The sequence below is a fragment of the Spermophilus citellus genome (genome assembly GCF_964194105.1).
Source record: "Spermophilus citellus genome assembly, chromosome: 12".
In the NCBI taxonomy this organism is placed as follows: Eukaryota; Metazoa; Chordata; class Mammalia; order Rodentia; family Sciuridae; genus Spermophilus; species Spermophilus citellus.
The window spans coordinates 106,590,955-106,606,880 of record NC_138198.1 but is presented as its reverse complement, the minus strand read 5'-3'; the positions used below and the strand labels follow the sequence as shown (position 1 = coordinate 106,606,880).

The 15,926-nt window shown below is 42.6% G+C and overlaps 1 protein-coding gene across 1 annotated transcript in view; it reads left to right on the top strand.

Annotated features, from left to right (window-relative positions):
- MYO5B (myosin VB) overlaps positions 1-15,658 on the top strand; it is a 312,767-nt gene extending 297,109 nt beyond the window's left edge. The window contains exons 35-40 of the mRNA XM_081262970.1: positions 1,539-1,628; positions 3,800-3,950; positions 5,203-5,488; positions 6,209-6,383; positions 8,068-8,148; positions 15,316-15,658. Coding sequence (XP_081119096.1) covers positions 1,539-1,628; positions 3,800-3,950; positions 5,203-5,488; positions 6,209-6,383; positions 8,068-8,148; positions 15,316-15,468 — 936 coding nt within the window. The 3' untranslated portion in view covers positions 15,469-15,658. The remainder of the gene's footprint in view (positions 1-1,538; positions 1,629-3,799; positions 3,951-5,202; positions 5,489-6,208; positions 6,384-8,067; positions 8,149-15,315) is intronic.
- The last annotated feature ends 268 nt before the right edge of the window (positions 15,659-15,926 follow it).

The following is a 15,926-nucleotide window of genomic DNA, read 5'->3' as shown; positions in this document are numbered from 1 at the left end:
CTGAGAAGTGCTTTCTCCCAAGCCTCCAACTGTAGTAACTGGGATGCCCAGCACTCCCCAGAGAAGGGTGCTCAGGCTCAGAAATGGCAGGAAGCCCAGAACTCTAGTGAGAGCCTCCAGGGACAACCAGTGCTTACAGATGGCTTTGCTGCTGCAGCCAACAACAAGCCAGCCTTACCCCAGAGTGACTTCAGAGGCACATCTGGAGCCCAGGCCACCTTCACCTTCCCTAGGGGCCAGGTGCTTGCTGCTCAGAGCAGTGGAACAGGCAGAGCTTCTGACATTTGTCAATTTGCAAGGTGACCCAGCCTGGGTCAGGATGGGGTTACTTACCGTGTGTTAAAGCAACTTAAGAATGTCACCTAAATATATAAGGTTCTTCAAAAAGTGTAGTGGTAGCCATTGTGTCGCTAGTCTGCAAGGAGGTGAACCTATCCCCTAGGCAGTAGCAAGGGAGGCTTTTGAGGCCCTTAGATTTCTACCTCAAGAAGGCCTCAGTGAGCCCCAGGTATTGCTGCCCTTAGAGATTATCCTCCATTTTCCTCGACACCAAGAGTACTAAGGCCTTACTAGTTCTGGATTCACTTAGCCTGTGGTCCCTGCTCTGAGATTACCAGCCACCCATTAGCTCTGGCTCCATACCCTTGGCTGCAAAGCCTTCCCTACCAGGCTCCATACTGCGAGTAGTTTTAGCCACTCACAGCTCTAACCATGTCCTATCCACATGCTGATGAGGCTCAAATTTGTCTCTGGCCTTGACCTCTCACAGGCTTCAGCTGGAGTCTTAGGCCAGTCTGGTACTACCTAGGACTGACTGAAAATGTCCCTCCCTTAGGAAAGCCTTTCCTAATCAAGAACTAAATTAGCCTGCCCTAGCCCCATGGTCACTACATTCAACCTTTGTTTATTGTCATAGCTTACACCTCTCTTCTGTATGCACTTAGATAATGGCAATGCTTACCCCACAGAGCGAGCTCATTGAGGCTCAGGCTTTTGCACAGGAACTGGGCTGTAGCTGTTCATGTAGTTATGAGTTCATTGCCTTTTTTTTTTTTTTTTTGGAGATGAAACCATTAGACATCAGACCTGTTAATAACTGGGACACTAGAGCATTTTACTAGCATGCTCCCTCGCATTCTTTGTGTTGAGTAGCTGGTAGTTCACGATCAGGGCCAGTCTGGCCCCCTGCTGGGCAGGGTAGATAGACAACAGCCAGGGGCTGCTGGGGCCTGGCCACATCTGTGCCGCTTGGCTTCACATCTTTCAGCTATAGATGGCAGCATGTTTGTTGTATGGGTTCCTGAATGTGCACCATGATCAGGGGGCCAGGAAGGGGTTGGGTATGCCATCCCTGGTAGTGGAGGAGCAATAAGGCAGTCTCTCAGCAGGTCTTCTCCTATAACTGGCAGGTACCCTGTCCAGTGTTGGGGCTGCTGGGGAATGCTGGGCAAGAGTGAGAAACACAGGAAGAGAGGCCCAAAGTGAGCATTTAACCCAATGGGAAGTACTTACTCATACGGGGGATGTCCTTTTCACAGAAGCACAATGATGACTTTGAGATGACGTCATTCTGGTTATCCAACACCTGTCGCCTCCTTCATTGTTTGAAGCAGTACAGTGGGGACGAGGTGAGTGGTACCAGAAGGTGTATCCTGCTTTGTCCACTTGGAGTTCTGAGTTGCTCTGGATCGCCTAAAAAGACAGGTATACAGTCTTTGGCACACCTTCTGATGGCAGGTATGCCTTGCCATCCCTGATAACTGAAAGCAGGAGCAGGGGAAGCCACGGGAGACCTGCCTCCAGGAGGCTTCAGTGAGTCCAAGGGCCCCTTTGTCCAGTGAGTAGAATTGGTAGGGAAATGAGTTTGCTAACCCACCCATTGTCAGCCCCTGGGATTCTCCAAGAAACCCCTCGTGGCCTGTCATTTCCAAAGCCGTCCTAGAAGAGCCCGTGTCAGTGAAAGCTGAAAGAAAGCTTAATTGTCTAGTGTGTCAGGCTGTCTCCTAAGCCAACTGATAAGTTTGTCCATTTTAGGATAAAGATGTCCCTGAAAAATGAGGCACCCAGTCATCAGAACTACATTTATACAAACTGACCTTGAGGCCCAGCTTCATGCTTCCAACCCAGTTGGATTCCTTGGCCGGAGGCCCAATTGTCACTATCATTTTATGCACCACCCTGGACCTCTGCGACCCAGCTTTATCCAGAACTTGCCATCCCCAACTCAAGCATCTCTCTCAAGCTGCACGGTCAGCCTTTCTAACATAAGGCACTTTCCTCAGTCTCTCCAGTGCCAGCCCTGCCTGCTCTCAGATCCTCACAGGTCTGCTCCACTTTTCTCTTTCTCCCCTTTCTTTCACGTATCTCACCATGCGCCCGTCCCAAGGTCAAGATGTAGCCTAATGAAAACAATGCAACTGTAATGGCGGCTGTTTCATGTGCTTTAATTGAGTTTTGAACCCTGTGGCACTTGTCCAGTGAACTACATCCCCAGTTCTTTTTTTTGTTTGTTTTTTGTTTTTTGTTTGTTTTGAGATGATGTCTTTCTCAGTTGCTGATCCTTCTGCCTTGGCCTCCCTAGTCACTGGGATTATAGGCACCTGGCCCAGTAGGACACTTTAAAGCTTTGTTCCATCTTTTGTAACAGATCAATTTTTGGTACACTTCTTTCTCCCTGGGGTAATAATAAAAGCTGTGCCATCGAAGTCAGTCTTGACTTTGGAATGTGGCTGGACTGTACTCCTCTCCTAAGCATCACAACTTCAGTTTGATCACCTGCTTTTATTAGGGAGTGAGTTAAAGGTGGGAGAAATGGCCTTCATTTCAGACAGACACCTTCTGTTATGTAACCATGATATCTACAAGCTTTTACTGTGAGCTTAGGATGACATTTAATGTTATTTTATTAAGGATCATCACTTCACCCAAACTTACATGTGTTCTGAGTGGAACATTGTGTAAAGCCAGAGACTGTCATGGCGGCTGTTTCATGTGCTCTGTGTTCTCGGGAACAAGACTGGAACCACATAATAACCAGGTCTTTGTGGTCTAAGTAATGAGGAGGAATGAAAGACCGCCTAAGTCATTGCATCAGTCTCTCTCCTACCTGCTTTTTTTTCCTCTATATAAAAAAACCTGCTGTGTAACTTGGCACAACACAAGAAGCTTCACTGGGGATTGTCACCCTTTTGAAAGCATACATCTTTTTACCTGCTGTTGGTTTCCCTTGACCTGAATAAAAAAAATATTGGTCATAGGAGTGCCTTTTATATTAGCAATTCTTTGAGCTTCCGTGTTATTTCTTCCTGTTAACACAGAAAGCTAAAGGGACACAGTGATGTTGTGGTAGAATCATTTCAGTGCATCTGTTAATTCTGATGCCCAGTGATAGAGTCCATATAAAATGTCTCTTTATACAGACACATAATCTATCCCATGGACACTCCTTTAGGAGCTGTGTCCACTCTGTTTTAGGCTAACCTGAATGGGGATAGCGCTAGACAAAGTGGAAATCATGGGTCCCTCTTTGCTTGAGCTGGTGCCAATCAGGCTTTGATGCCTTGGGACCCTTTAGGGATTTAGACTAAATTACCTAAGCCTTTTTAATTACAGTGTGGCTTCTCTGTCATTTTGAGTATTTTCCCTACCTTTGAGTTCAAGGGCCATCATTGAAGCCTGATGGGGAGGTCCTAGGTGGGTGGAGTCCCCACAAATACATTGCTAAAGAAACCAGAGGCTCAGAAGTTGTACTGAGGCCAAGAGACGCAGAATCTCAGTAATACCGATCCTTCCTCTCCAGGGCTTTATGACTCAGAACACCTCGAAGCAGAATGAACATTGTCTTAAGAACTTTGACCTCACTGAATACCGTCAAGTGCTGAGCGACCTTTCCATTCAGATCTACCAGCAGCTCATTAAAATCGCTGAGGGTTTGTTGCAACCAATGATAGGTAAGTTAGCACAGGAGGGCTCTAGCCCTCATTCCGGGCTCTGGAAGTCTCCCATCGTCAGGGAGCCGGATGTATTAGCCAGGGCCTTCCCAGAGAAGGCCTACGGAGCTGTGCACATTGTGCCTGAGACCTGTGAAATTTTCAATGCCATCTCACCCAAATATGCTAGCTTAATGGAATGATTTTTTCCTCTCCTGTAGTATGTTGTATTATTTTTCCTCAAGAAATTTCAATAGGTAATAAATATGAACTCAAAAGCATAAATGCACATACAGTAAAATAGTATCCTCTTGTCCATTTTGTATTTTTCATGAAAAAAGGAAAGCCTTGTGTGTGTTCATAGGCAAGAATACAGCAGTAAAGCCTCGGGCAATAATATTTGCTGAACACTCACTTTGTTCAAAGTAGTGAGTGTACTTGGCACTGAACATGAAATCAGAATTGGAAAAATAAGAGCAGCTATGTTTTAGGTTAAAAGAAAGGAAACCCATGTACAGCACTCTCTGCTGCATGAAGGCTGGGGAGGAACGTGAACCTGGGCAGGTGTGTAATACTTTCTCCGGGTTCTTATAACACTAGTAGGTTTGGGGTGAATTCCAAATAGGACCAATCTATAAGTATGTCCCTTGGAATAAGATTTATTCCAAATCTTTCTTCTTGTCATCTTCTAAGGCACAGAGAAACTGGAGATACTACAGCATGTGGAATGATGGGAGGGTTAGTAGCACTGCTTTCGAAGTCGGTCAGTTTGGGTTCAAATCCTGGCCCTGAGTTCCTAGCCACATGACTGTAAGCAAGTTATTTAAACTCTTTATGCCTGTTTCCTATCAGTGAAATGGGTACCTCATACGGTTGTTGGTACCCAAAGAGGGTACTGGTCATAAAGCACCATGGTTAAGAGTGTCTCAGTAACTAACCTAATGTTGACATAGTGGCTGGGCCAGGACTGCACTCAAATTGTTCAGTTCTCATCTTGGACTTGGTGCAGGCAGTAGAGAATCAAGCTAGTGCATGTGTATCATCTTTATTCCATCAATACATTTAAGCAAAAATTTGGTCCTTAGATATTTTATTCCACACAGAGATCAACACATTAGAAATGCTTTGCCAAAAGTTGTAAGTTCCTGAGCATGTCAATGTTGTGCACCTCTGGATGGGATCACTGCAAAAACAGTGAGTGCTGTTGAGCAGTCCAGCATCAGAGCTTGTTTGTAAGGACCTGCAAGCTTCTCTAACCATGTTTTTCTTTCAGTTTCTGCCATGTTAGAAAATGAGAGCATTCAGGGTCTATCTGGTGTGAAGCCAATGGGCTACCGGAAGCGCTCCTCCAGCATGGCAGACGGGGATAACTCATACTGCCTGGAAGCCATCATCCGCCAGATGAATTGCTTTCACACAGTCATGTGTGACCAGGGCCTGGACCCTGAGATCATCCTGCAGGTGTTCAAACAGCTCTTCTACATGATCACCGCAGTGACTCTTAACAACCTGCTCCTACGGAAGGATGTCTGCTCGTGGAGCACAGGCATGCAACTCAGGTGAGAGAGGCTCTCATCCAACAAAGGGAGAGAATGGACTCCCGACACTAGCTGGAAGCAGAGCATAATGTGCTTGCCTCTAAAAATGAAGTCCTGATCTAATAGTGCTTGTCACAGCGTATGATTCAAACTCAGGTTCTTTTTATTGGTTGAGGAAATTCATTACCACCAAGGTGGTAAACATTAAAGCTTAAGGACTTTTATATAGTTGAAGACTAGATACAATGTGGCCAGGTAAGAGAAATCGGTGAGTTAGGAGGCATCAAGGCTTACAAAGACGGGCTGGGGGTGTGGCTCAAGTGGTAGCGCGCTCGCCTGGCATGCATGCAGCCCAGGTTCGATCCTCAGCACCACATACAAAGATGTTGTGTCTGCTGAAAAATAAATAAATATTAAAATTGTTTAAAAAAAGGCTTACAAAGACTACAAATATGCTTGTGAATGTTAAATATACATTGTTTCAATTCAGTATATCTAATGCCTTCTCCTCCATTGCTTTATAAAAATTTATTTCAGTATTTCTTCTTTGGTGGCTTTTTAGTCCCCTTCATTCTTTGATTCGTTTGTTCTTCATTAAACAAACGGCTACCTTTCCAGCTTGTAACCTGTGAGGTAGTTGAGGTGAGTTCGATGACACTGGTGGCAGCTATCCTCAAAGCACAGGGGTGCCTTCAGTCAATGAACTGGGGCTTAACCACTCACTTTTTACCTGTGGCTAAGGTATAATATAAGTGAGCTTGAAGAGTGGCTTCGGGGAAGGAACCTTCACCAGAGCGGAGCAGCTCAGACCATGGAACCTCTGATCCAAGCCGCCCAGCTCCTGCAGTTAAAGAAGAAAACCCACGAGGATGCCGAGGCCATCTGTTCTCTGTGTACCTCCCTCAGCACTCAGCAGGTAGGGTTATTCTAGCCCTCTGTCAACCCCGGTGCTTAGGGCAAGTCCTGCTTCTCAATCTGTTCTTGCCACTGTGGGGGTGGGTATGTGTGTTTAGGGGTGCACCCCCTGCCTTTATGTAGCCAGACACTGCTTTGGTCTGTGAAACAAGATGCCACAGCTGCTGTTTCCTGTAACAGCAGCTGGTTCTTCTTGCTCACTTAGAAAACAAAGTGGTAACCAGGCACATAGGGCACATCAGTAATCACAGCAGTTTGGGAGGATGACACAGAAGGATCACAAGTCTGAGAACAGCTGCAGCAATTTAGCAAGGCCCTATCTCAAAAACTAAAAAGCACTAGTGATGAAACTCTGTGGTAAAGTGGCTCTGTTCAATCCCCAGTCCACAAAAAAAGAAGAAAACAAGGGCTCTCCCTGCTGCAACCCCTTCTGTACTGGGAATTGAACTCACTGGCCTTGCATACGCTATACAAGCACTCTGCCACTGAGCTATGCCCCAACACTTTAATTTTGAGAAGGAGTATGGCTAAGTTGCCCCAGTTGGACTTGAACTTGGAATCCTCCCTCATCCTCTGGAGTAGTTGGGATCACAGATGTGTGCCATTGCACCTAGCCACTACTTGTTTTAAATAATGAGTTCTGAATTGTTTCTTATGTAGAAATTTGAAATTTTTCTGAACTTTTCAGCATCAAGCATCTACTCTTTCCAATTATTTCAATATGATTGTTTTCCCTTAAGACTCCATTTATATTGGTTTAAATGAAAGTCATTAAGAATCAAGAAGTATTTAAATGTCACTTTCTTTTTCCCCCCTTCCAAAATTGTATTTATATTGCAACTCAGTTGCAGACATACCACCTGTCTAAAAGATAGATCCACAGACAGCCAGACCTTGCCCTCTGTCCTGGGTGTGCCTACTGGAAATGGCTACAGAGACTGGCACAAAGAAACTAGACTTTCTAAATCAAGTGCATGCCCCGCCCCCAACATCTAAAACAATAAGCTCCAAACTTTGAGTAACAAAGTAAACACACCTCTCCTTACCTCCTACACTAACTACTAATAAATGAACTATTGAACTCTTAAGAACATTGTTTCCTTTGCAAATGTACTAAAAGTTTTCCAATGTTGCCCTCTTTTAATTGTACTTTTCTTTCGCAAGAACTTCTAGATTGCAGCTGGCTCTACAGCTGGGTGGGCTACTTCCACCAATTAGTAAGCAAACCAAAGTTTATCTCCCTTCCAAATAAGCAGAAAATCTCTTTTATACATGAATTTTTGCATTTCCTTTTTCATGGGAGAGGGAGGTAGAAGGGGATTTGGGTGCCTAAACGAGGCATCTAAGGTAAGACTCCCACTATTCCTTGGAAGAAATCTTGTCCTTACTGGTAGATAAGAGGCTGAGGATTTCAGGCAACAGATTTCTGAATTCCTCATTGTCTATAAGCAACCAAGCACAGGGACAGGGTTGATGGGAATGTGGGGAATGTGGATGAGGGAAAAGTCTCAGATCTCCCAAGTGAGCCCTGAGTGTGGATTCCTACTGTAAATGTCAGTCCAGCTCCTTCCATATTATAAGTCCTGTCTAAAGATCATGCTCTTACACCAGTGTCATCTGGTCTTTAAGGTTGTCTTCTGTTCATGTAGCTCTGTGTTAATAAACTTTTGTTTTCATTCCAACAGATCGTCAAAATTTTAAACCTTTATACACCCCTGAATGAATTTGAAGAGCGAGTAACAGTGTCCTTTATACGAACAATCCAAGTAAGTTTTAAAATACTAATCAATTCTGTAAAGTTCTCATCTAAAACTGTAAAAAGAAGTGAACTTTTATGGTTTAAAAAAATAGTTCTAGATGAATACCACACCTTTATTTATTTTTATGTGGTTCTGAGACTCAAACTCGGTGCCTCACATGTGCTAGGCAAGGGCTCTACCATTGAGCTACAACCCCAGCCCTGAACTTTTAGGTTTTAACCTTTATTAATAAACTACTAGAAGACCTCCCATTCCTAGGCATTCTATTTAAATAAACATGAACCCTAACACCTGTGAATAACTTGTTAACTATATACACACAAGACTGAACTGTTAGTCTCTGCCACTCAAATCTTAGACTGAATCTAAGTATTTTGTTTCCCAGTAGCACATTACTAAGGCACCAAATGGAATTTTCAGAGAGCAGAATATCAACTCTACTCACAAATGGAACTAAGAAACATTCTTAAGACTTAAGAGTTTAAATGGTGTCTTTAAGACTCATAATATTTGCCCTTAAAAAATCTGCTTGGAAAAAAATATTTTAGGCAAATGATTTTTGAAATCTGCCCTGGCTTCCTTGAGTTAAGCCCCTGGTAATCTTGACTGAGCACCTGGCCTGTGTGTGCGGTGGTGACTGATAGCACAGGGATCACTCAGAACAACAGGGCATGTTTCTCCCATGATTGCACATAGGGAAGACCTTGGAGACCCCTCAGCGAGTAAAGTGATGCCAACATGAAACAAGGATTTAAAAAAAAAAAAAAAGACAGCAGTAGGAAAATTGATCAGAGGAGGGATCAGGGAGGAAGTTGAAGAACCTAGAGAAAGCATAGGCTTTTTGTAGAAGAAGCTTTCCTCTGAAACACTCAGGATTTTATTCAAAGCCTATTCTGTGTTTCATTGTAGAGATCCAGAGATTTAGAAAGATCACCTTGTGTCTGAAAAGTGTTGTGGCAAAGAATACATGAACTTTAGCCCGGTGTCTAAGTAGAGGATCGAGGCCAAAAGTCAAGGAAGTGATGCCAAGTCAGACTGAAGGTTGACTGTTTTCTTACGGGCAATGGAGAAATCACAGGATTATTAAAGATACAGCCTGCAGAGGAAAACAGGCCCTCATGCCAACGCATGCCATGCCAGGGCAGGGGAGGTGCCAATGGAAAGGATCCAGTTAGGGTAGCACATAGCCAGCTGCAGAAAGGGGAGCCAGAGTCCGATGACAGAAGGAAGCCTGAGATCCCAGCCCTCACTGCTGATTTTTATGGAGGGGTGGTAAATGACCCAAGCAAAAGTACAAGTTTAGAAAGTCTCCCTTGTACATCTGAGATACACATACCAGCGGAAGAAGTATAACTGATTATAAACTGGCAATAGCACTGTTTACAAGAAGGGAATTCAGGCCAAAGGTCAAAGAATATATGGTAAGTCAGACTGTAGGTTTAATGATTAAAGGACATAGAAAACATGTCATGGAGGTCAAGTGTCTGTAAATATGACTAAATACACTGACCGGCAGATCCTGCATCTTACTCAGGATTTTTATCCAAAAAAAATTTTTCTGGCCAGCTCTAGTTTTATGTTTTGCTTCTACCTATAAGTGTTCAGAGGAAACAGTCCCACACTTGAACCATTTACCATAAATTCAAGTTCTTTATTAAAGAAAGCTATTGGGGGCTGGGGATGTGGCTCAAGCGGTAGCGCGCTCGCCTGGCATGCATGCGGCCCGGGTTCGATCCTCAGCACCACATACCAGCAAAGATGTTGTGTCCGCCGAGAACTAAGAAACAAATATTAAAAATTCTCTCTCTCTCTCTCTCTCTCTCTCTCTCTCTCTCTCTCTCTCTCTGTCTCTCACTCTCTCTTTAAAAAAAAAAAAAAAAAAAAGAAAGCTATTGGTTGAGTGCTAAATGCAGAATGTACTAACCTTTAAAAACAATTTGAACGTATGAATGTACTGAAACATCACGTGCTACCCCACAAACACGTACAACGTTTACATGTCAGTTAAAGTAATTTAAAATTTTTTAATTTAAATTTGAGAGGGATGTTAAACTCACCAAAGGATCTACAAGAGGGTTTCGTGAGCAGATTTGCCTTGAGAATTTTTTTTTTAAAGAGAGAGAGAATTTTATTTTTTAGTTTTCGGTGGACACAACATCTTTGTATGTGGTGCTGAGGATAGAACCCGGGCTGCACGAATGCCAGGCGAGCACGCTACTGCTTGAGCCACATCCCCCACCCAAGAGATTTTAATTAATTAAATGTATACATGCTCTTTGCAGTTAAATTGTAATATATGAAATAATTAACTTTTGTCTCATTTTTATACTCTAAATGCTTAACAATTTTTTCAAGTCCTTTAAATAGTAAAGACTATTGATATATTTCTAATAGAGAAATAAGATAAGCATAATGACTGTAAGAATTATTATTTTTCAAAGCTTCCTGCCACGTTTTCACATGCTGTGTGATAGGTTTGTAATAATGGATGCAGCAGAGCTCAGAGTGGGCTGAGTGTGAGAAACCGCTGATCCCAGGAGAGACCAGTCTGCCAGGCCCCACCAGAGCTATCATTTATGAACTTGAATTAGGCTTGTAGCTCATTCCTCCCTGAATATCCTTCTCTCTTAAACTTCTTATTTCCAACTGTTTTTTCAAACTGTTAAAATTGCCTTAAAATTTTAGCCCATTTTTTAAGATGCCAGACGCCTTGGTATTTTGTGATTGAGACCTAGGGACATCAGGAGCACTTTCCATTCACACTCTCCAGGCAACTGAAACGATGTAATCAATTAAAGTGCTGCTGCCGCTGTTTAGCCATCTCACAATCCTATGTCAAACTGGTTTTCTTCTGCAAGCCAGTTTCCCAGTACCTTCCAAATGTGCCCACATATTTACTGACCTCGGCCCCTATTTCAAAGCTTAAGAAAAATAGAGGTGCTGTTAGAGTGAGGCCAGCTGGAACACCCAACTTCTGGAGGAGTTGAGCAGATGAGTGTTCATTGTCTTGCCACTGCTAAAAATTGAGAAATGATGAAATCTCCAGAAAGTCACAGCATATCAAAATGTTGTCACTATTTGAAGCAATAAAGTTGCCTTGTCTCAAAGAGGAAAAAAACACTTCATATCTCAAGCTAGTGGGATGACCTGTGTTTTCACAAAATCAAGATGATGGATTTTCCTCTTAGCAATACTTCCACAGTTGAGTGGCCTTTGTAAGAGCTCAGCTCCTCCCTGCAGTCTGAGGTTCTGAGGTTGGTTGTGAATGCACAGGCAAGTACAGGGAGGTGTGTCCAGTTAATAACAAGCGGCACTTACCACGAGCTAGCAGCTGCACCCAGCATTTTACATGCGTTCACGCTTGATCTTCATAGTCTTATGAGAAGGATGCTCTCCCCATCCCTCCACCTTTTGTTTCTGTTTTTGTTATGTGTTAGCTTTGTGTCGCTGTGACAAAATGCTGGAAGTAATTATCTTAGAAGGAGGAAAGATTTATTTTGACTCAGTGTCCAGAGGTTCCATCCCTGGACACTTGGCCCTATTCTTTAGATGTACTCATCATAACAGGAACATGTGACAGGTCTATTTGCATCATGGAGGCCAGGAAGCAAAAGAGACAGGAAGGGGCTAGTGTTCCAAATATCCCCCCCCCCAGGCATATCCCTGAAGACCTGACTTCCTCCCAATGGGCCCTGCCTCCTGGATTTGCCACCACCCTCAACAGTACCAAGGCTGGGGGCCAGCCCTTTAATGCATGTGCTTGTTGATGACATTCCAGATCCAAATTATGGCAATGTTGTACCATTTTAATCATTTCTACATGTACAATTTGGTGGCAGTAAGTACACTGACAATGTTAGGGAACCATCAACACTATTTGCAGAATCAGTCCATCATCCTGAATAGGAATACCCATTTGAGCAGTGACATCTATTCATCTATTTCCCTTCCCCCAGCCTCTGGGAACCTCTCTTCTCTCTGAATTGGTCTAGTCTAGATGTTTCATTAAGTAGACACGTAATTTGTCCTTTTGTATCTGTTTTTTTAATAACGTTTTCTTGTAGTGTCTTTGACTTTGGTATCAGATCATTACTGGCTTCATAAAATGAGTTAGGAAGTGCTGCTTTTGTCTTCCAAAACAATTTTTCTTTTGGAAAAATTTGAGAAGAATTAGCATTAATTCTTTAAATGTTTGGTAGAATAACCATTGAAGCTCTCTGAACCTGCCCTTTTCTTGTTGAGAGGCATTTCATTACTAATTCAATCTTCTTGTTTTATATATATTCAGATTTTCTATTTCTTAATTTAAAAAAAATTTAATTATATATGGATAGAATGCCTTTATTTTATGTGGTGCTAAGAATCAAGCCCAGTGCCTCACACATGATAGGCAAGTGCTTTGCCACTGAACTACAGGTCCAGCCCTTGAGTGAGTTTTGATAGTTTGTGCTACCAGGATTTTATCCATTTCATCTAGATTATCCAATTTGTTAGTATAAAACTGAGTTTAGCATTCTCTTAACCCTTTTTATTTCTGTAAATTTGATAGTAACATCCTCACATCCGTTTCTGATTTTGGTTATCCCTGAATTCACTCTTTTTTTCTTAGTTTAGCTGAAGACTTATCAATTTTATTGAACCAACTTTTAATTTAATTTTTGTTATATTCTTCTATTCTCCATTTATCTCCATTGTAATTTTCATTTCCTTTGTGTTGCCTGTCTTGAGTTTAGTTTGCTCTTCTTTTTCAGTTATGATTTACGTGACCCATGAGCTATTTGAGATTGTTAATTTCCACATCTTGGTGGATTTTCCAGTTTTCCTTTATTTCTAATCTTATTCCATTGTAACCAGAAATGGTTATATGACTTCAGTCTGAAGTTTAATAAGACTGTTTTGTATAATCTGTGGTCTGTCCTGGAGAATGTTCCACCTACATCAAGAATGTGTTTCTGGGGCTGGGGTTGTGGCTCAGTGGTAGAGCACTTGTGTCCATCTACAACTAAAAATATTACCCCAAAAAGGTGTCTGCTCTTGAGTGTTCTGTATGTGTGTTAGGTCTGAAGGGCTTGTCATGTCGTTCATGGCCCTCTATCAATTTTCAGTTTTATTCCATCTGTTATTGAAAGTGAGGTGTTGAAGTGTCCAGCAAGCATTGGAGAACCATTTCTTCCTGCAGTTCTGTCAGTTTTGGGTTCATATAATTTAGGGCTCTGTTGCTAGGTATATATGTGCTTGTAATTGTTCTTGATGGATTGAACCTTTTTCTGATATATAATGTCCTTCCTTGTCTCTAGAAACAACTTAATTCCAGGTGTGGTGGCATAGCCTGTAATCCCAGCAACTCAGAAGGCTGGAGCGAGGCCAACTTTGACAACTTGGCCAGACCCTGTCTCAAAAAATAAAAGAGCTAAAAATAAATAAATAAATAAATAAATAGTTGGGAATGTAGCTCAGTAGTAGAGCACCCCTGGGTTCAATCTCCAGTTCCAAGAGAGGGGAAAGGAAGGAAAGAAAAAATGTCTGCTTCATTCTTGAAGGACACTTGTATCAGATATAAAATTCTCAGCTGACGTGTTTTTTCCTTCAGACATTTTCATCCCACTGTCTCCTAACCTCCATGGCTTCTGATCTTATTTTGAGGATACCTTCTGACAAGTTATTTCCCTTGCTGTCAAGATTCCTTGTCTTTGGGTTTTGACAATTTGTAATATTTCTCACTATTTATCTCTTTGAGTTTATTCAAGGTGGGATTCAAGTTTCTTGAATGTGGCATAAATGTCTTTCATCGGATTCAGGATGTTTTGGGGCATTATTCAAATATTTTTCTGCCCTCTTTTCTCTCTTTCCTGGGACTTCTAAAATATGTATGCTGGTATATTGGTACCTGGTTGCTCAGGTTCTATTCATTTTAACTCATTGTTTTTTCTTCCTCTTAGACTGGATTGTTTGAGGTGTCTATCTTCAAGTTTATTGACCCTTTCTTCAGCCTACTTAAGTCCACTGTTGAACGCTTCAGTGAATTTTTCATTTCAATTATTATACTTTTCTTAAAATGTCTGGCTTCAAATAGGAGGAAAAGTGAAGAGGATCTGACCTTTTAAATACTCCATTTGATACTGCCAGGTCTTTGATAGCAAAAATGATAGTGATTTTAGCCACTGCATCCCAAGAGATGCCTGAACTGGGCCGGGTGTGGTGGCGCACACCTGTAATCCCAGCAGCTCAGGAGGCTGAGGCAGGAGGATTGCTAGTTCAAAACCAGACTCAGCAACTTAGCAAGGCCCTATGCAACTGTGAGACTCTGTCTCAAATTTTTACAAGGGCTGGCAATGTGGCTCGGTGGTTAAGCACCCCTGGGTTCAATCCCAAGTACCAAAAGAAGTGGGGGATGGGGGGAAGGCCTTAAACCAAGGTAGGCTTCTGTCTGGGATGCCCCCAGACCAACCAAAGTGCACACAATCTCAAATTTTTGGAGGACCAGGTCCCATTGCTTTTCCTGGAACCAAGCAGCTCTAGAAATGCAGTTGTCTGTCCCCACAGCTGCTCTGGGGCTGAGGAATGGGGCATGGTAGCCAGTTCCACATGCTGCTCACAGCAAAGATCAGCCTCTCCTTCAGTCAGACCCTCTCCCAGTTAAAATAAGTGTCCAGGCAGGTTCCAGAGTTCTGAAATAGCTGATAACAACCACTCTTTCCAACTGCATAGTTTCCCTAGTGGAGGGACCAAACCCTAGACTTCCTCTTCTGCCAGTTTATGTCCTGTTGTTCTTCGCTGTTCCAGGAAACTGGAAGAGAAAGGTTCATAAATTTGCCCAGGGTGGTACAAGTGCTCAAGCTGTCTGCTTCTAGAACCTATGCCTGCAACCACTTTACTCCAGTGCCTCTGTACATGAGATCTATCTTTACCTGCTCCTCTTAGATGGAATTTTTTTCTTTTAATAAAGCTTTCTCCCTTCTAGAGAATTATCTGATTGACAGGCTTAAACCAGAGCTTCTCCCTGCACCACTCAATATCTTGGATACAGGGAGACCGCATTCTCCTGGTCCTGACAGCTTTATTAATAAGCGCAGAAATATTCCCATGCTATATACCAGCTCACTTTTGTGAATCCACTTAAATTGGCTTTTTCAAATGTAGTAAGTTTTTATGTGGCCTTGTTCTTCCCCGTAGGCACAACTACAAGAGCGGAATGACCCTCAGCAACTGTTGTTAGACTCCAAACACATGTTTCCTGTTTTGTTTCCATTTAATCCATCTTCCCTGACGATGGACTCAATCCACATCCCCGCGTGTCTCAGCCTGGAGTTCCTCAATGAAGTCTGAAGATGTGCGTTTTCCACATCAGCTTGCTTCCCAGTGAGAGCAAGAAGGAAACATGTGCAGTGAAATGACCCTGCACATCTGTGGAATCTGGTAAAAATGGATCAAATCAGAGATGGAGAGCCTGTGGAAAGTGCGAACTAAGACACATCTCTCTCATTATTTTGGGTACATACTGCTCAGAATAAAAACACCTGAAATAAGAAAGTTTTTTTTTTTAAAGGTTTGATTTCAGTCTTAAAAAAAAAACACAAACACACACAATAATCTACAACCACCAAGCAGTCCCTGTGGCCATCTAAAAGGTACCTGTTCTATAAAGTGGAAGTGGCCCAGCTCTGATCTTTGTTAACTGAAGAATGTCTAAATTAAGATATTAAAAATATATAACAAATTTCCTGCAGAGGACCTTACCCTTATTTGTAACCCTGAAAATGGCATCTACTGACATCCTGAGGTTG